The 20,195-nt window shown below is 39.2% G+C and overlaps 1 protein-coding gene across 2 annotated transcripts; it reads left to right on the forward strand.

Moving 5' to 3' along the window:
• The first annotated feature begins 377 nt into the window (after positions 1-377).
• LOC139152549 (TNF receptor-associated factor 3-like) lies at positions 378-2,914 on the forward strand. Of its 2 annotated transcripts, XM_070725761.1 has the most exons (5): positions 378-550; positions 1,320-1,392; positions 1,595-1,693; positions 1,862-1,921; positions 2,477-2,905. In XM_070725761.1, the coding sequence occupies exons 1-5, from the start codon at positions 411-413 to the stop codon at positions 2,531-2,533; spliced, it is 429 nt and encodes a 142-aa protein (XP_070581862.1). In that variant the 5' UTR covers positions 378-410; the 3' UTR covers positions 2,534-2,905. The 2 variants fall into 2 exon arrangements, with proteins under 2 accessions (XP_070581862.1, XP_070581863.1); XM_070725762.1 differs by lacking the exon at positions 1,595-1,693 and having other exon boundaries at positions 2,477-2,914.
• The last annotated feature ends 17,281 nt before the right edge of the window (positions 2,915-20,195 follow it).

Here is a 20,195-nt window from a genome sequence, read left to right on the forward strand (position 1 = left end):
CAACATATAGTCTCCAGCGTTACATACATCACCCTCGCTGTTGCCTCATAGCTAAGAATAGGATATAACGCAAGCTGATTGGGTAATCGGGACACACCCTCAAATACGCAAACATGATTGGTCAAGACTGGAGGTGTGGGGGGTGTTAGAATACGTGAAATTTGCCGAAGGTTTTGTCGTCTTGAACAGAGCTTTCGCTTATAGCAACTTTAAATTCTTTAATCTTGGATCAATTGGTGTTAAAAGACACCTATTCAGGTAAGCTCCTTCAAAATATTCAGCAGAAAGGGGAGATGAAACCACTGCAAAAGAGAGGTAGGACTACATGAATACACCAGCGATCCGGAGAACATTGCGCCGCCGTCAAGTTGATATCTCGCACAGAAAGACACAAAGCCCTTCGACAAACGATGGCTGGCTATTGGGTTGAAATTCTAGAGCAGTTATCTCCAAGATACCGGTGTTCCAAGTGTCGTCTTGTTCTGAAGGACCCTTACCAGACCTACTGCGGCCATCGGTACTGCGAAACTTGCCTAGAGGACATATACAAGTAAGTTATGGGTTACATGTATCTTATTTTGTCTGATACAACCAGAAGCTGGTTACGATTCTCCCATAGGTGTATGAGTAGTACATGCGCCACATTAGAGACGTTTAGTAACACGGTAACGTATGTAATTCCATCAGTACTCGTACCGTCTTTGTACGTGCAGCGCAGATGTTCGGATCGGCAAACGACATTTCTACACGCAGTCATAATTATATGTAGTATTTTTCAAATTTTCTTGATGTTTTCTGTGAATGTAGACACGGTCCCTCTATCACGACGAGCAACCTTGTAAAGTATATTGAATAAGCAAACATCTTTCAAATTGATATCAGAATACTTCGTAGAGTTTGCATCAGTACAAGGAGTACTTGCTATGATTTTGCGAGGTGAACAAAACCGTTGAAGTCTCATTCCACTTTTTGTTTGAGATCTCAAAAAGGTTTCTGTGAAGAGATAACAGTATCAAAGAAAATGGCCGAAGGGTATAACGAGGTATAAGAATCGACGTCGCTTCAAGAAATTGATGTTTCTTAAAAATTACATGAATTTCGCATGACTACTATACAATACTGTAAGGTGAACTAAATGTATGCATTGTACATTTTGTGATAACATTACATTCGGCACAAACGTTCCGATTCAGGATAGTGATAAGCCGGAGATTATTGAAAGTGTTTGAATAGGTCGAGGTACCATTACTTAACAATTTTGGGCGAATTAGTGTTAGGTATATTCGATTACTAATTAGAATAAAATCTTTTGTTTTCAGCCTTCCAGAAACCATACTTTATTATGGATGCACAGGCGATGATGACTGCAAGATGGAACTATCTCGCGATAAGGTAATTAACTTGCATTCTATATCATTTTGTATTTGTCATCTTTTTAACCACTTTTGATATTGATCGTTCGTTCATACAAGTTCAATTATTAGCTTTCTATCCCCATTGCCATTCTTGACGTATGTGCGTTCCGATTTCGTGAAGTGTGAATACCACTCTCTAAAATCTAAAAAGGATTAATATTTTGATATATTGCATTTAGACATTTCCAGATATGGGAGCCAGGAGGGACATGTGGCCAGTCAGAGTTCTCTGTATGAATGACTGGTGTAACTGGGTAGGAAGATTTCGGGACTTCGAGGTTAGCGCGTATTGAGTCCTATTTTGTAATATCTCTTTCTGGCCAAACTCTTTATGGACATGAAAATGGATGGTGTCAGTGATTACTTTCTGTTCGACAGTACCTGAAAACTGGTAAATACGTCATTAAGTATGCCTCATTTCTCTATTTTTATAAATTGTATTACAGATTCATATTCAGCAGTGCCAAAAGAATTGTAACGACCACAAACAACAGAAAGCATTAACGGTAGGTTTTATTAATAACAGCGAAGAATCATAATCTTATAAAAATTACAAGTTGGCCACATTATTGTCACAGACAGTCGGTATTTTTGTTGCTGTTGTTGTTGCTGCTGCTGTTGCTGTTGACCTCTTAACTATATTAGTCTAGTGCGCAATCGATATTTTTTCATATAAACATATAAACACAAGCAAATGACTGCGAAAAGATTAGATATATCACTTTAATTCCCTCTTCGCACTCCTCGTATCCATGTTACGAACTTTTCAACTCAGTAATTTCTCGATCGCATTCGAACTCACAACACACACACACCTGTTCACCTGGCGAAGACATACAAAGTCAAAACCGCTCAGCTAAATTAAGCCAACAGATCATTACGGACGTCTGTTTCCTCATAAGTTATACTCGCAGTTTTGTCTCTTCATAATACAGAGATTTTGAATCCTGTTTTTAAAAGACCGTCCTTAATCAAACACATCTGATACTTGTCATTGATTTATATTCGATTTGAATTATTCCCCTGCGTATTGAATCTAGTTTTTGTGTTTCTTATATTAGAGGATGAATCACGTGGTGATGATGCGTATTCCGAAGAGCGAGTATGTGCACTACTGAAACGTGTTGAGAAGCTAACTGAGATTCTCGCTCGGCAAGATGCAGTCCTTGTCCGTCAGTCCTTACGCATACAGTCGTTGGAATCGACAAGTTATAACGGAATTCTAGTGTGGAAGATTTCAGGCTTTGCAAAGAAAATACATGAAGCAGTCACTGGCCAAACGCCGTCTATTTACTCCCAGTTCTTCTTTACCAGTCGTTTTGGATACAAGATGTGCGCACGCGTTTACCTCAATGGTGATGGGATCGGTAAAGGTACCCACGTTTCCCTATTCTTCGTCATCATGAAAGGGAATTCGACGCTATCTTACAATGGCCGTTCAGACAAAAAGTGACATTCCTGTGGCTCAGCCAGGGCAATCGAGATGACATTATTCATACGTTTCGACCAGATCAGGATTCTCCCTCGTTCGTGAGACCAAAGCAAGATATGAATGTTGCAAGTGGTGTCCTCTTTTCATGCCGCTGCAACTCTTGGCAGATACCGATAGTGCGTATGTGAAAGACGACACTGTATATCTGAAAGTGTTGGTTGAAGATTCGCGGTAACGAGGCCGGTTCTGGACCCTCACAATTTTTGTGTATGGTTCGTGATAACCCTCAAAACAAATGTAGTAAAACACTTTGAGAATCAGGAACACAACTTTATCTCGAACTTCTGGTACAAAAAAGCAACAGCGAGGGAATTTGTCGCGTCTATATACCCGCAACGGGTTTTGTTATACCGATTTCGTAGCGCGTGTGTTTGTCCACCATTGGGCAATTTTAAGCATTATAATTAGTCGCTTGAATAAAGATGTGGGGAATATCAAGATATATGTCGATTTGTGTGCAGTCATGTTCATAATAGTCATCATTATAATTTTCAGACGTACCCAGAAGTCACCACCTCATGAGTTATTGCCATATACTATGGCTAATAACATCTTTGCACGAGTCAATGATTAAGCTTGTTATGTATTATTCATACTGACAGGCTACATCTGTAAATATTATTCTGGGAAATGGTAATGTAGTAGTTTAACAGCAAGGATTGGACGCTGTCCAAAAGTTACAAAGAAAATAAATTTCTTGAACTCAATTCATAATTGTCCGAGTCTCTATTTTAAATTTCAGTAGACTGGATTGAACATCAAATTGACTCCCGATTTGTGTGACTTCATGCCAATATTCAGATTGCTGTAACCTCCACAAATGTAATAATCTCCACAAATGTAATATCAACGACAATTGTAATAAAATCAACCACAAATGTAATAAAATAGTCAACCATTAATGTAACAACCCGCAACCACAAATGTAATAACAAATTAACCATAAATGTAATAAACTCAACCATAAATGTAATAAACTTGAACTTGCATATGTGATCATTTGTTTATCCATGCCCTGAGTAAATAATAACTGTAATAAGACTAGTGTAATGTTATTGCATACTTTCCTGAAACTAGGTTTCCTTTCCGAAACACAGAATAGAATACTTTGAGAACGCTATCAGAAAACGGCGAGGTACTGATCAAACCGTTAGATAATGGAAGTGGAACAGCAGTTCTAGACACTGATAATTACATAATAAGGAAGCGTCAAAATAACTCGTCAACCAGTGATACCACACAAAGTTTATGACAGATGACTCAGAACAAATAACAGAGAAATATAAAACCTTATAACAGAAACTTACGACACAAAACATGTTGACGAGAACATATATTTCAATCTAGTAAAAAACAATACGAACACTACCTTGAACACAGTAGAACAAAATTAGACATCCTGGCATCCCTAGTGAAGGAACAAACTTCAAGTAGGACAACATAGGAATACAGACAATCTATCGATTATTCCACACAATTTATCCACTGAAGACGAATTTGAGGCGATTGATTAAGAAAGTACGGCAATTTTCGAAAAAAACGGCGTTAAAGGATCGTAGTGTTATACAGTCTTCCCCACTCTGGAGTAGAGACTGCACTGACGTTCAGATTACAGCTGTGTCTAGCCATGGCCAATCAATTCTGTACACAAAACAGGGAAATGTAAAATACACTTTCAAATATGCAAAAAACACTAAACGCCAACAATTAATGTGTCTATTAACAGGTTATTAACAGGTTATTAACAGGTTATACATGTACATCAGCCTTGATTAATTCTTACAGGTGATCCTATTTGGATGTTCTCTGACAGGGGAACCAAGCGAGACTCGAATCATAACCAGAGTTGGCTATATGAATGACAGGTGCGGTCGAGTGGGAAAATTTTGGACTGTGCAGTTTAAAGCACACTTCCGCTATGGCATCTGTTCAACAGAACGATTTTTATTATTGATCCGGATTATCTCATCTCCATGTCACCAAAAGTAGAGGATTCTAGTGAAGCTACCGTTGATGTTTTCAAACATCCTGCAGTTATATGCTATTCAGAAATGCCACTGAGCCGCCCGCCATTTATTGTACCAAATTTGCATAGCGGCCGTTCATTTGCAATCGGGAAAGTTCAAAATGTCTCAGACTCTGCCCTGTGGCTACACGAAGGAATCCGCAGAATTGTTTGCGCCCGGCCGAGAAAGCAATGATTCTGCATTATGCAGGGATGGGGCCTGTGCTCTGTCGGTCTTTCGTGAACAAACTTCGATAGACGTATGACCGAGACTCTAATTGCTTTGTTGTTACCCACTACAGTCTACGGCACTCCCATAGCATTTACCCATTTACAGATAAACGAACCCTTTATAAACGTAATCAAATCCGATTAAAATTGATTTGCAGGTCATGAGCAGCAGCACCATGGAAACTTTCTTTCTACTGGTAAGACCAGACTCGCCTCAATCACGTGACTTTTCTCGGGTGTACGCAAGTGGGCATTACCCCACGATCTGCGCGATAATGTGCAAGAGTATATCGCTGCAATTTAGTCTGTTTCGATATAAATATGCCCGCAGATTTGAGGCAAGGCTGTGGTAATACATTAAACAATAATAACAAGGCAATGCATTCATATATCTAAATCAATTCTACCATATAATAAGCATTGTTCATCCACAATTACAATATACAGTTGCATTTGGAAGACTTTCTCCCAGCAAGTGCAAATTTTAAAATGCTTTTGCTTTGCATCCTTTTTGTTTTTAGTCATTACAGGGTACAATTTGACATTCGTGATAAAGCGAGCCGTGTAGTAGTTCCCAGTGATGTCAAAAAGATTTATTCAGAAATTCAGGATCGACTAATTTACCATGAAATAAGATCAGCCGAGCGGAAGTATTTTAGAAATATCCTTTCTTGCCGCGAGTCTCTTTTGGAATGTAGCGTGAGATGTAACGCTATACATATATCTGAACACGTGCGGAACGAAAAATTGAGAGATTCGTATTTTTTGTACACGGCCTCTTTAAGTCTGGCTAGCCCATTAACCATTGTAGTCTATTTGCACGTTAACTGCATTGCCTTGTCTGCGAACAGAGGCGTCTACAGTGATCGATCTCGTTTCGCCGACGAGTCTGAAGTAATACAAATAAGTTGCTGTAGCTTGAAAAACAAAATCCTCGTGCCATCATAGCCTAATATTTTTGACATTATCTGGAACTAACAGTGCCTGAAAACGCTCACCCAAGTCTCTGAGTTTGTGAATGGCACTTCAACATTTCCGATATAGGTGTAAGAGTAGAGAGAAAAGATTATAAACCCATAAAATTGACATTGAGAATTCTTTGTTGGTGAACAATTGTCTCTAGCGTTGATACACCACCCTCGCTTTGGCCTCATAGCCTATGAAATAGGATATAACTCAAGCTGATTGGGTAATTGAGACATCCATAAATACGCAAAAATGATTGGTCAAGACTGGAGGTGTGTCGGGGGTGTGTAGAATATACGAATTTTGTCGAATGTTATATCGTTGCGGAACAGAGCTTTCCCTTGGACTAGATTTCTTTAATCTTGGATCAATTGGTGTTAAAAGATACCTAGTCAGGTAAGATATTTCAAATTATTCAGCAGAAGGGGAGATTAAACTACTACACACAGAGCTATAGGACTACGCAATACACAAGACACCTACGGGAACATGGAGACGTCCAATTGTTACGTGGTTCATCATTTTGATGCTATGACATCAAAGAATACATATTGTGAGCCTAATGACACATGAATATACTGCCATTTTTATTTATTAAGTGAGAAATATGAAACATATGGTACATACAAAAACCGAATGTCAGCCACACAATGCTACTCTTTGATAGGGAGGCAGCGCAGTGGGAAGAGCAGTCATGGTGTATTTTGTAAGTGCGCATGTGTGAGGGAAATCCCCTACGTCTACCTTAATATTTGCATCTGAATACACTTCCATCTCCTTCAATTTGCATATGAATTGTGTATATTTATATGCATATTCTTTCGAGGAAAGTATTTATTCCAAGCGCGCCTTTCTCTACTATACCCAATCACCGAGCATGAGCAGACGTCATACCGAGTGCACAACGTTCACAAAGAACCGAGGTGGAACGCGCTTTGCGCAGATTGATATGCTTGCTCATCGATACGAAGGTACCAAAAACATAAATTTGACAAACGACACTAAAATTCTATTATTTGTACATTGTGTGTCGATATTGACTGCTGATAGAATTTTTTTCTCTTCCCCCCCCCCCCCCCCGGTGTGAACCGGTTTATATCTCGCACAGAAAGACATATACGAAAACCCTTCGACAAACGATGGCTGGCAATTGTGTTGAAATTCTAGAGCAGTTATCTCCAAGATACCGGTGTTCCAAGTGTCATCTTATTCTGAAGGACCCTTACCAGACCTACTGCGGCCATCGGTATTGCAAAACATGCCTAGAGGACATTTACAAGTAAGTTAGTACGTTTTACATTTATCTTATTTTTTATACAACTAGAAGCTGGTTACGATTGTCTCGGCAAAAATAACGCGAATGCAAGACTATACAATACCGTAAAGTGAACGAAATCTATCCCTTCTATATTTTGTGAGCTCATAACACTCGGCACAAAGGTTCCGATCCATGACAGTGATTAGCCAGGAGATTATTGAAACTGTTTGAATAGGTCGAGGTACCATTACTTAACAATTTTTGGCGAATTAGTTTTAGGTTTATTCGACTAGTAATTGAAATAAAGTCGTTTTGTTTTCAGCCTTCCAGAAACCATACTTTATTATGGATGCACAGGCGATGATGACTGCAAGATGGAACTATCTCGCGATAAGGTAATTAACTTGCATTCTATATCATTTTGTATTTGTCATCTTTTTAACCACTTTTGATATTGATCGTTCGTTCATACAAGTTCAATTATTAGCTTTCTATCCCCATTGGCAATCTTTGACGTGTATGCGTCCCGATTTCGTGAAGTGTAAATAGCACTCTCTGAAATCTAAACAAGATTAATATTTTGATATATTGCATTTAGACATTTCCAGATATGGGAGCCAGGAGGGACATGTGGCCAGTCAGAGTTCTCTGTATGAATGACTGGTGTAACTGGGTAGGAAGATTTCGGGACTTCGAGGTTAGCGCGTATTGAGTCCTATTTTGTAATATCTCTTTCTGGCCAAACTCTTTACAGACATGAAAATGGATGGTGTCAGTGATTACTTTCTGTTCCACAGTACCTGAAACTAATAAATACGTCATTAAGTATGCCTCATTTCTCTGGTTTTATAAATTGTATTACAGATTCATATTAAGCAGTGCCAAAAGAATTGTAATAACCACAAATAACAGAAAGCATTAACGGTACGTTTTATTATTAACTGTGAGGAATCATAATCCTATCAAATTTACAAGTTGCCATATTATTGTCATTTGCTGTCGGTATTGTTGTTGTTGTTGTTGTTGTTGTTGTTGTTGTTGTTGTTGTGTTGGCGCCAGATTGTCTCATCAGAAAATTTACTCACTAGCTTACAATTTCAAAGGAAAACAATAGGCCGTCACACTTCCATAATCCTCTTTCAGACTAGAACAAAGGTGATCCCTGGGATCGCCAACAGGGCCTTTAACTATATCAAACAAGTGTGCCATCGAGATTTTTTCATATAAAACAAGCAAATGAGTACGAAAAGATTGGATATAACACTTTATTTCCCTCTTCGCACTCCTCGTATCCATGTTACGAACTTTTGAATATCAGTCATTTCTCGATCGCATTCGAACTCACAACACACACACCTGTTCACCTGGCGAAGACATAAGCAGTCAAAACCGCTCAGCTAAATCAAACCAACAGATCATTACAGACGTCTGTTTTCCTCAAAAGTTATACTCGCAGTTTTGTCTCTTCATAATATAGAGATTTTGAATCCTGACTTTAAAAGACCGTCCACCCATCTGATACTTGTCATTGATTTATATCCGATTTGATGTATTACGCGCCAATCTTTCTATTATTTGAGCAATGTCCTTTTTTCAGCTTATTCTGGCGGGGTCAAGCCTTTAGTCTTTCTGCTCAGAGACACGATTCAAAGGACCAGACTGTATTAGGTGACTGTGTCTGAAATTTTTTAATGAGTATGGCTGAGTCATGTACTGCAGCAACTGCCCCCTCCCGATCCGTCACGTTGGCCTTATTCTGCCATAATAGGTTATTTATAGCCTATGATGGTTTCCCCGCCCACATAGTCGATTAGAACAGTGTGCAGGCACACCAATGCGATATTTTGCTGCACATCTGCGAACAGTGCAACTTTTCTCTCACATTTTTATAGTACAAGAGTGCTGCCAACTCTAGCCTATATTCAAAGTCAAGGCAATCAATGAGCCATTATGTTCTATGAGTAGCAACTTATGTACCCTATAGGGTTTTTTGGAAGATCTTCCTTCTATCCAAACTGCGTGCAGTATAGCTAAGCTAATACATGCACACAAAAACACACGCACTCTCTCTCTCTCTCTCTCTCTCTCTCTCTCTCTCTCTCTCTCTCTCTCTCTCCTCTCTCTCTCTCTCTCTCTCTCTCTCTCTCTCTCTCTCTCTCTCTCTCTCATGCGGAGAGAGCATTAACGTGCGTGAACATGCGCCCACGGTCAATGTTGTTACATTACTTTACATGTCTACGCATTAGGGGAATTCCCTGTGAAATTGTGTTCTTATTGTTCTTGTCGAGCGATTGATAATTTTCCATGGGATAGGCTTACTTTCTGGCATTCGTTTGTTTTTCTGTATCCTGCGGGCTGCATGGTACGTTTGCCTTGACGATATGCCGCATGCAAATGACAGAGATAGTCTTGATAGGAAAACACGGCTAAGTAAAGCAACTGTTTGTCATTTGGCTGACCAGACCGTCCCTCCCTTGTGAAAGCTTTAGTCAATTCAAATAAAAGTAGCGAATGAGTGCACGCCTCTGATGCCCCGTCTCTGCAATTAAAACCACTTTCTCTCGTCATGATATGCTATCAAAAATAACGTTGTTGTGAGAAATCATCACAACTGAGAGTTTATAGACTGTTTTCTTAGTAGGAAGAAACCGGCAAAGTGAATGTCCTGTATCTTCTGCCACTTACGAGTAATTGATGTGTAACGTTGACAAACTATCAATTGTTATTTACCATTTGTGCAACCTGGACTTCAATTATCTTTCAGCCATACCATTGTGCTCTTTGTAAGGTCTGTCGGGTAAAATTTGAAATATTTTTGGGTCATCGGAACCGTAATAAATCCTTTGGTAAAGACAAAGTCTGGTACCCTCTGATTATTTGGCATATAAGCTGTTGGAATTGATGGGATAAAGGCACTCAACGAATAGAATCTGCCAATCCCTCAGTCTAGTTATTTACATGAAAAAAGTCAAAATTCATAGTACAGTCTAGTCAAAATACGGAAAGGAGTGCATGAAGTGTGGAATGCGAAGGAATACTTCATATTCCTTGCTTGTTCGAACACATCACATACATATGGGCCATTTTCGATATGTTTGGTATTCTCAGTGTGTAGGGCATATAAATCTTCAAATGGTGAAAAATGGTCTTGAATTTTCTATCCTTAGGGGTAGGGTTCGATCATGACTTTGGCTTTACGTATTCTCACTGAGTGAAGGAAAACCTTGTGTTTAAACCGACTACAAAAGTGATTTTCTCAACGTTATTCCAATCATATACTGTGGACATGTTTCTCTGGGGTTCATGTTCGAATACAGCTAATAAACTTACCAATACAGCTTCGCATCGCCCAAATTCTCTTTGTGTCTGAATCCTGATTATGACCTCAGTGGTAGTCCACTCCGATATCCGATATGATATTCAGCATGGCAGCCGAGTTGCTTTCAAGTTCCGATGCAGGATCCGGAGTCAATATTTTAAATAAAAAGTGACCGAGTCATTCCTCGATAACATAGACCCACTCGGACCATCAGTAACATCCTCGCAGAAGGTGTCATCAGTGGAATGATCCAACCATTCAAGCGGTAAGCCAAGGTATTCCGTTGTTAAAAAAGATCACAGCACACACGATGTTTTAATTCAACGCTTCACTGGCAATAACTTGAATGCCACGTATGGCGGTATTGCATCATACATGTGTCATACGGTCTGAGTGTGATCACCAGTCACAGGATCACGAGTCGAGGGAAGTGCGACATGTGCTCTTATGAGGCCGGGTAGATAGGAAGTCACCCTTTGACTTAAACTGAGTACGACTAGTTACCATACCATCTTATCAACAAACTTACCAGTGCTGAAGATGATGCATAGCCAATTTATACCTTCATAAAGACCGTACAAAAAGCAGCCTGTCATCTTTAAGTGCAGTTTGACACACTGACACACTCCGCCAGTTAATATCTCTGTTATGAGCCGTTAATAAATTCCTAATGCTCTGGTACTCGCCGAATGGCAGATGCATTCAACGGCCCAGTGAACAGGTACTTTATGTAGAAGTTTAAACGTATGGAAAATTTAAACCCTTGCACGTCCTGAAAACCGCGAAAACGGTTTGCGTTGACACCAATTCCGAACAAAGTAATCGTAAGACAAACAAGTACTCCGATTAATAGGTGATATACCGTATCCGCAATGGTAGATCAAATGTGAGTTGAAAGTAGGTCAGGGAATGCCCCATTATGTTAAGACCAAAGTCTGACGTCGGAGCTTTTGCATAGAGTGATGAAATGCACATGTACACCGTGATTACTGTGCTTCCTATTGAGCATTCAACGTACGCGCTGTAAGCGCGATATCGCCGTACCAATAATAGAAATACGGTGCTGGCCTTATATTCAGAAGTATCATTCTTAAATTCTGGTGCGTCAGCACTCATCAGACCATTATTCTCGATGTATCTCGAAACTAAACAACTTTGTAGAAAGGGGCTGCTTGCCGAAGTGGTCGGCCAGACCACCGTGGCCAGACATTACACCAAACTCGATAGTCGGGCGGCATGGTCCGGCGGCTCGATCCGGTGGCAAATGGATGATTTCAGTTTATCTAGTGCGCAAATCAAATAGAAAGCAGACTAGACGGTACTTGAGCACCAGCAGTACGAGTAGTAGCATCGCGCAGTGCACATGTATACATGTAAATCTTATAATCCAGCTGTATCGACGCATCTGTAACCTTGGTTCATGAGCTGTCTATATTTGCGAGTTTAATCCTCCCACCTCTTCGGTATTTGTCAGCGTTACATGAGAAACTGACTGTATGCCGATTAATTATGTCCGGAAAGGTAAGGAAAGATGTCTGTGTTCCTTAAAAGTTTATTTTGTCCTCTATGGGAATCTCAACTCAATGGTCTGAAACGTACAATGAAAGACTTGAAACTATACATGTACATGTGCTACTATAACTTCAAATGTGTATGCATACAGTGCTACGATAATTGTAACAGTCGTTATCAATCAACATATTTATTGTACTTTTATTAATAAGTGAATTTTCTCATTTAAAGTCCTGATGCTCTTTGGCACAAAATGACATATCCTCGGCTACGTGAGCTTTAACCTTTTAGTACTACACAGAAACTTGAATGGAAAGAAACACAAACAAAAATTTGTACCGGGTTGTTAGGGCGGTCCGGCAACCAGCCCGACTAACTGCCAGCTCAATGTCTTGTGCTCTGCCCCTACCGGGGTTTTTTGGATTTTTTTGGTTTTGTTTTTTGTTTTGTTTTGTTTTTTTGTTTTTTGGTTTTTTTTGTTTTGTTTTTTGGCGCAGATTCACTCAAGATCGCAGGTGCACCAATGACAGAACTAAGCCACTTTTGAGAATTTAAGAAGAGGCGGGCGAACTTACAAATGTGACTGCTTCATTTCTCTTATGGACACTCTGCACCTGATATCATAACGAGTTCGAGTACATGACATTACTGAATTTGAAACTACAGCCACCGACGTATCACATGCATTAATGTCGCACCAGCGATATCGTGCCCACATTGGACCTCACAATAAAAAGAATGGTGATAGTCACGCCGTGTAGAGGTATATTCTGTGTTGTGCGTCGCAGATTTAGAACACCGAATCAATGCATGTTTTCACATTTACTGTGAGACGGGTTCCGGGTGCAGATGGAAGCGCAAATTTGCCGCCGGGTCATTGGAGTGGGGCCGGCTTTCTTGAATGCGTACGTGGAATGAAAAAACAGACTGTAATTTCCATTGTACGTAAAAGCAGCGCATGATCAACAGCAGCAGTGATATACTTGTCGTAGCTGTGCAAGCTGGACTCACCTTCTCACTCTATAGTGGAGATGTACATGTTATTGTCCATGCAGGTATATCGTCACATGTGAAACTGTAAGCAGTGCGCGCCTATTGATTATGTCCGGAAAGGTAAGGAAAGCGATGTATATGCGCCTTTATTTTGTTCTCTGTCGGAACTCTACGGTTGTAACAGTCGTTATCAGTCCATAGATATTGCACTTCTAGTAATAAGTTAATTTTCTCTCTTAAAGTCTTGGTGCTCTTTTTCATCGAATATTTACATCAGAAATATACAGAAACACAGATATGGGTTGCCTACCGGGATGTCGGGGCTTCCTGACCGCCAGCCGGGCTAGCCGTTGTTACTTTCCTGGCTTAATAGTTCGAGGGTGCTAGTGTAAAGTCGCTTAGAATCGCAGGTGAGCCCGAAAAATATCGGAGGAAGTGTCGAGAATGCAAAGAAACGGACGAACCTACAAATAAAACTGCTTCATTTTTCTGCTCTGCTCTTTGAACCTAATAACGAGTCCGAGGACACATTGCTTAGACGACAGAGAGAATCGTATCGCCCTATGCACTATTATGCTATGCACTAATTATCCTATGCACTATTATTCTCCGCTCTGTGACTGAGTACCGTACGTTGTGAGTTCGAACCCTGTTGAAACCATCATATTGCTCTCCCGGCGGTATCACACCCACGCTGTTAAGCGCTCAATATAGGAAGCATAGCGGTAGTCGCGATGCATAGACATTTATGTTGTGCACACTCGCATAGTGGATGTAGAACACAATACAAAGGCGTGATTTCACTTTACTGTTGGCAACTCATCTCGATAAACGAATGAAAATCGACCGAGGTTTACTGACAATTCGAACAAACCTGTAAACGAAGAAGAATTAAACGTGGAAATACGGGGCATTTGTAAACTGTGTGTTGTACTACTACACAGAAACTGTGATGGTCGGTTGAGTCCGCGATATTTCCCTTCTTCGGAATCACGATTTCGCAAGTGTTTTTGAGTCGAATATTTGTCTGTATGAAATACATTTGAGAGTCTTAAATAAACCGCGTAGTTACACGTTTTTTATTCTTAAACCCGTACAAAAATGATATTGCATACTGCTCTGTCTGTAGTCTTTTCACACGTAAAGTTGCCAGGACTGGTCAAATGGTGGCATCATAAATGCAAACTAAAAATCAAACTGTTATCAAGGAAGATCATTTTTTGCCCTTTACTAGCGAGTTCAATAATATATGTGTTTCAAAACGCAGTCTTCAAGGATCGTTTATCGGTTATTGAACCGATCTTTTAGAGATTGGGGATTTTGCCGAGCGGTTTTGTCTGTGGCTTCTCCGCAAGGCGACTGGGTGCCGTGCGTTATGAGTTCGAACCCGTTTGAAACCACCATATCATGACAGTTTTATTGTTGAGGTTACCAAGCCGACTTGAGTTTTTCTCGAGTGAAAGGGCGTACACTGATGTCGGTTGTCTGGGCTGCTCGGCAGCCGGCCGGGCCGGGTTGAATGAAAAACGTGTAACTACGCGGGTTATTTATTTTTACCGCGATGGTTATTTACCAACCGCGATGTATACCGCGATGGTAAGACTGTCATTGGGCGTAATGACAAATTGACCCGTCAGGTGACCCTGTGTGACTCCCGCTTCTGTGTTGTGTTGTGATAGACTCACTCACCAGTACTCCGGCGAATCTTGAGCCTCTTTACCATCGCGGTATACATCGCGGTTGGTTTGAAACCACCATATCATGACAGTTTTATTGTTGAGGTTACCAAGCCGACTTGAGTTTTTCTCGAGTGAAAGCACGTACACTGATGTCGGTTGTCTGGACTGCTCGGCAGCCGGCCGGGCCGGGTTGAACGAAAAACGTGTAACTATGCGGGTTATTTATTTTTACCGCGATGGTTATTTACCAACCGCGATGTACACTGCGATGGTAAGACTGTCATTGGGCGTAATGACAAATTGACGCGCCAGGTGACAGGTGACCCTTTGTGATTCCCGCTTCTGTTTTGTGTTGTGATAGACTCACTCACCAGTACTCCGGCGAATCTTGAGCCTCTTTACCATCACGGTATACATCGCGGTTGGTTTGAAACCACCATATCATGACAGTTTTATTGTTGAGGTTACCAAGCCGACTTGAGTTTTTCTCGAGTGAAAGCACGTACACTGATGTCGGTTGTCTGGACTGCTCGGCAGCCGGCCGGGCCGGGTTGAACGAAAAACGTGTAACTATGCGGGTTATTTATTTTTACCGCGATGGTTATTTACCAACCGCGATGTACACTGCGATGGTAAGACTGTCATTGGGCGTAATGACAAATTGACGCGCCAGGTGACAGGTGACCCTGTGTGATTCCCGCTTCTGTTTTGTGTTGTGATAGACTCACTCACCAGTAAGAGCTTACTCCGGCGAAATTTGAGCCTCTTTTATCCATGACGTATCACAAGTTTACTTCGATTTACAAGTATTCATGGCATCCAGGTCACCATTGTTGATTAAGATGCTCCTGCGGATATTCATGTGGCTGGGTAGCGTTCCCCTTTTCCAAGCCCATGCTTAGTATACCACCTGTAATCATCCCTGCTCCAAAGTCTGTATCACTTGTGCGCATGATTTTTTCGTTGTGGTCATATTCCTGAGCATATAAGCTTACAGCCTATTCGTACATTTCGCGATGTGAAACTACAACAAAATATTCACTGTCAGCTGGTGTGAAATGCACCTCATGCCAACAAGACCTGGGACTTGTGCTTGTGTTGCCTTGAATAGAGGGCTGTGAGTGGCATAGCCGTGGCAGCTGTTTGTAGCATGTTACACCTATAGTAATGGTTGCAAGTATAAAACCTATGCATGGACCATTCTGTAGTCACACTACACTAAACTAACTCTACTCTATCACTTTTGCACTTGCAGTGCCTGTGAAGTGACATCCTCGTGTCACCCAATTTTCTATCACACGCGGTTTTTTGTTTTGTGAATGTTTCTTTTTGGTAGTGGAACTGTCCTTGTAGCTCACGCTTGTGTGTGTGTATATAATTCATCAATATCCTCCGGCAAATGGACAAAAGGTATTAAAGGTGATCAAGTGTTTATGATCTGTGCATTCTGCAATTGTGAACATTAATCTTGAAAGTTAGCAACTAGTGTCAAAAGCGTAGGCAGTAAGCTCAACGTAAACAAATGATCTAATCGTAAACTAAGTCCCTCGAGTTGTAATGGAAAAATAGCTGAAGTGAATGAGGCTAGAAACAAGGGGTGAGTATAGTTTGTATTAATTTTGCGTAGTTTGAGGCAGCAAAATTCGCGTCGAGACAGTACAACAATACCAACATAATATCCGAATAATGACGTCTGGATTATGTGGTTCTTCAAATTATTATTGTTGTTGTTGTTTGTTGTTGTTGTTTTGTTGTTGTCGTTGTTGTTGTTGTTGTTGTTGTTGTTGTTGTTGTTGTTGTTTTGTTGTTGTTGTTGTTCATGATGATGATGATGATGATGATGATGATGAATCATCATCATCATCATCATCATCATCATCATCATCATCATCGTCATCATCATCATAATCATCATGTTGTTGTTGTTGTTTTCAACTCATTTATTTGTTTATTTATTCTTTGCAGATGTCCAATGTTTGTCAAGATAGTCGAATTGATTCCATTCTTGACTACAACGTCAGCCAGCTAAGAGAGAGAGGACACCGACAAGATATCAGGTGGAGTGGCCAAATCCCCCTACAGGCAAGTCTCAGGCATAGACAACTCTCATTGCTTATGGAATACTTCATGAATAAAATGAAGCACAGTCGATCAATAATGTGATAGATTAATTGATGATCAAATATATTTTATTTATACAGTCATTATTTTTAATTTTTTTTATATTCAGGGATGGGTACCAACAGTTGCCTCAAATACACCAAAATATACAGAGCAGGGTCGTTTGTTATGTAGTCCATCGGATGATTTCGAATTTGTCCCGTCACACAGCCACACTGGGAATGCGGAAGAGCTGCTACTGGCGAGTCCACCGAGGAAAAGAAGGCGACGAAATGATTACGATGGAAGTTAACTGAAACGGAAAAAAGCAGCACGAAATAACTGGTGCGATGGGTTAAAATACTGTGTGACAGGATAAATTTAGATGATATGTCGGAGGTTTGCAATAATAGTTTGCGCTGTCAATACGAAAAAATTGCAAAACATCGTGGGATACTGTGTAAGATCTTGATTTTTCACAAGGTACGCATCTCTACATTCTACTTTACACATCCCACCCCCTTTCCTCCTTTCTTGCCATATCGGGGACAAGCACATTCGTTTTCACATAATATAATAGAGTCAAATGTTAGACATCTTGGAGAAATCTCTATGTGCAAACTTGCAATATTTTAATTTTAATAAACGTTTGCATGATGGTTAAGTTTTGGCAAAGTATGCATGATGATATCAGAGATTCTTGTTTACAAATGTATACCAGACTGTCCTTGTTGCATGGAGATAATACCTGCATGATATCTTTGATATGCTTGTAGGATATTTACAGTAATTTGAAATTCACAACGATGTTGTTTATGTCAAGTTTCAAAAATAAAGTAATACATTTCGGAAATATAAAAATATATTATCTAGGATAAATTAGCAAACAGTTGGCATTCAATGACAAATGTTAAAAAGTGTACACACACACACACACATATATATATATATATATATATATATATATATATATATATAATATATATATATATATATATTTATGTATATATATATATATATATATATATATATATATATATATATATATATTGAGTTGATTTGTTTTGTGATAACAAAAGTGGATGTAAATTCAACATATGTTTATTGTGTCCTTTAATTGATGATGTATCGTAACATATTTAAGTCAGGTATTTACTCGGGATACCAACTGTCCAGGCTGGTGGTTTTTATGACTTTACGCTGTATGGTAGATGGATTTATGCAGTACTGGTGGAAATTGACATTAGATATAGTTTAGCCAGATAGCAAGAAAAGTTCTACTTTTTGATTATTTTGTGATAGCTTTAATCAAATAAAATGGACTTTATAATTCTAGCTAAGTAATTTTTTTACGCAAGGTTACAACTAACTTGAACGAAGTGCCTCGAAGATTGCTTAATAAATGGAAAATCTATATACTTTGTTTTTTGTTAAGCCTGAAGTAATAGTTTTTCGATTTATTTCGTATTACGTAGTTCTAGATTATCAGACATGTTGACAGTGACTGTTTGGAAATTTCCTATTTACAAAGATTGTGATGTTCATCTTTTGTGATATTCTTCAAAACAAAATTCATGTTGACAAGTGAAATCCCTCTGAATCATAAATATGCATACGTGTGCATTTTTGTGAGATTTGAGATGGAGCATTTAACAATATCTCACTGAAGATTGATAGCACTGTCGAAGAAAGTCAATATATACGCAATATTCCTAGAACAATAAGAGAAATTATATTGATTGTCCTTGTATGGCTACAGTATGGGATGTGAATTCAAAACTGTTGTACTTCTTGACTTTTATCAAAAGACATTATTGTTAAGTTTGAAGTGGCATATATTCTTATAGAGAGGCAGCAGAAACATTATTCAGAAAGATGTTTCAGAGCAAATATTGTTAACAGAAGAGAATATCTTAGTTCAAGTCAAGATATCGACACTAAAAGACAGAGTAAATACATGTATATATGCAATTTTTTATGGATGAGGTGTTGATATTTTTGTATGAATCATTTTCAATTCTTAACAACGTTGCCCTATTTGTATATATCCATGAAGCTCATCATCACCAAAAGAATAAAAATTGACTATATTTCATTGTTTGGTATCATTTTTTTTAATATTTTGTTCACGATACAGCCAAACATTTAGATATCTACCCAGGGTATCACTATTCAAATTTGATTTAAATGAAGACGGCGTTGCACTATACCACAGTTTTATCAAAGTAATATATTTTAACAGTGCCACCATATAAATCACAGGCAACTCACAGCATATACCGAGCCGAGAAAGTTACATTGAATTGCAAACTGTTTCGATGAATTGTCGCTTCAACATTCAACTATGTCTCCATGCTCTAAGAAATTGTCTTCGAAGATTAGAGACACGCTATTTGTCTTATTCCAGATGGTTTATCATAGAGCCAGAGATAAAGTAATTGTTCACTTGATTTCTTGGAAAGACGTAAAATGCTGACAAGCAAACTTTTTGCATCACTAAAAATAACAATTACATACATATCGTGGGATAACACAGAGTACTTTTGCTAATAAGTGTAACGAAACAATGAGCTTTGAAAGTAGTCACAACAGTTTAGGCTTCATTTCAGGATGAAAATTAGAACAAAAATTCAGCAAAAGCAGAAGTGGCGATGGCAAATAGCGATTCATTCATTCTCTCTGGCCTTATCGAAAGTTGAACTCAAGTCAAGACGCCTTCGCTTGAAGATAAACTTGTACAGTCATTTTTAAAAAGTACCTCTGCGTACCCATTATTTTGAACACTGATAGTAATGACACTGCATTATTTATCGAATCAACTCTTTGGTTCCTTCAATTCTATCAAAGTCGTTCTAACGGAGATTACCGAGAAATTGGTGTTATAAAGGCTATATATAATTAAACATTGAGAATTCAAACCTACGGCCAATAGAGTTATAATGTATTAACAGAATAATGTGATTGTTACATATTTATCATTCTTTGTTTTATTATTCATCATAAAATCGAATCCACCACTTCGTCAGAGCGATAGAAAACTAACGTTTTTGAAACATTCTTGACTGTCGATACCGGTTTTTGATGTTGAGAACTGAATCCCGGCCATGGAATCTGTTGGCTGTACCTTAACGAAATAAAGCCGGTTAGAATTTTTTGCGCTTTTGCAATCTTATTTCAAGGATCAAAACGTTTAAGGTGAGGGTATGGAGCTAGTATAGAGACACA

The sequence above is a fragment of the Ptychodera flava genome, chromosome 16, assembly GCF_041260155.1.
Source record: "Ptychodera flava strain L36383 chromosome 16, AS_Pfla_20210202, whole genome shotgun sequence".
NCBI classification, from domain to species: Eukaryota; Metazoa; Hemichordata; class Enteropneusta; family Ptychoderidae; genus Ptychodera; species Ptychodera flava.

What these genes read in the sequence shown, in the direction of transcription:
- LOC139152549 (XM_070725761.1), top strand. Translation starts at nt 411, where the DNA reads ATGGCTGGCTATTGGGTTGAAATTCTAGAGCAGTTATCTCCAAGATAC. An exon ending in TGCCTAGAGGACATATACAA is followed by an intron (nt 551 to 1,319) that starts GTAAGTTATGGG and finishes TTTTGTTTTCAG; the next exon opens with CCTTCCAGAAACCATACTTT. An exon ending in AACAACAGAAAGCATTAACG is followed by an intron (nt 1,922 to 2,476) that starts GTAGGTTTTATT and finishes TTCTTATATTAG; the next exon opens with AGGATGAATCACGTGGTGAT.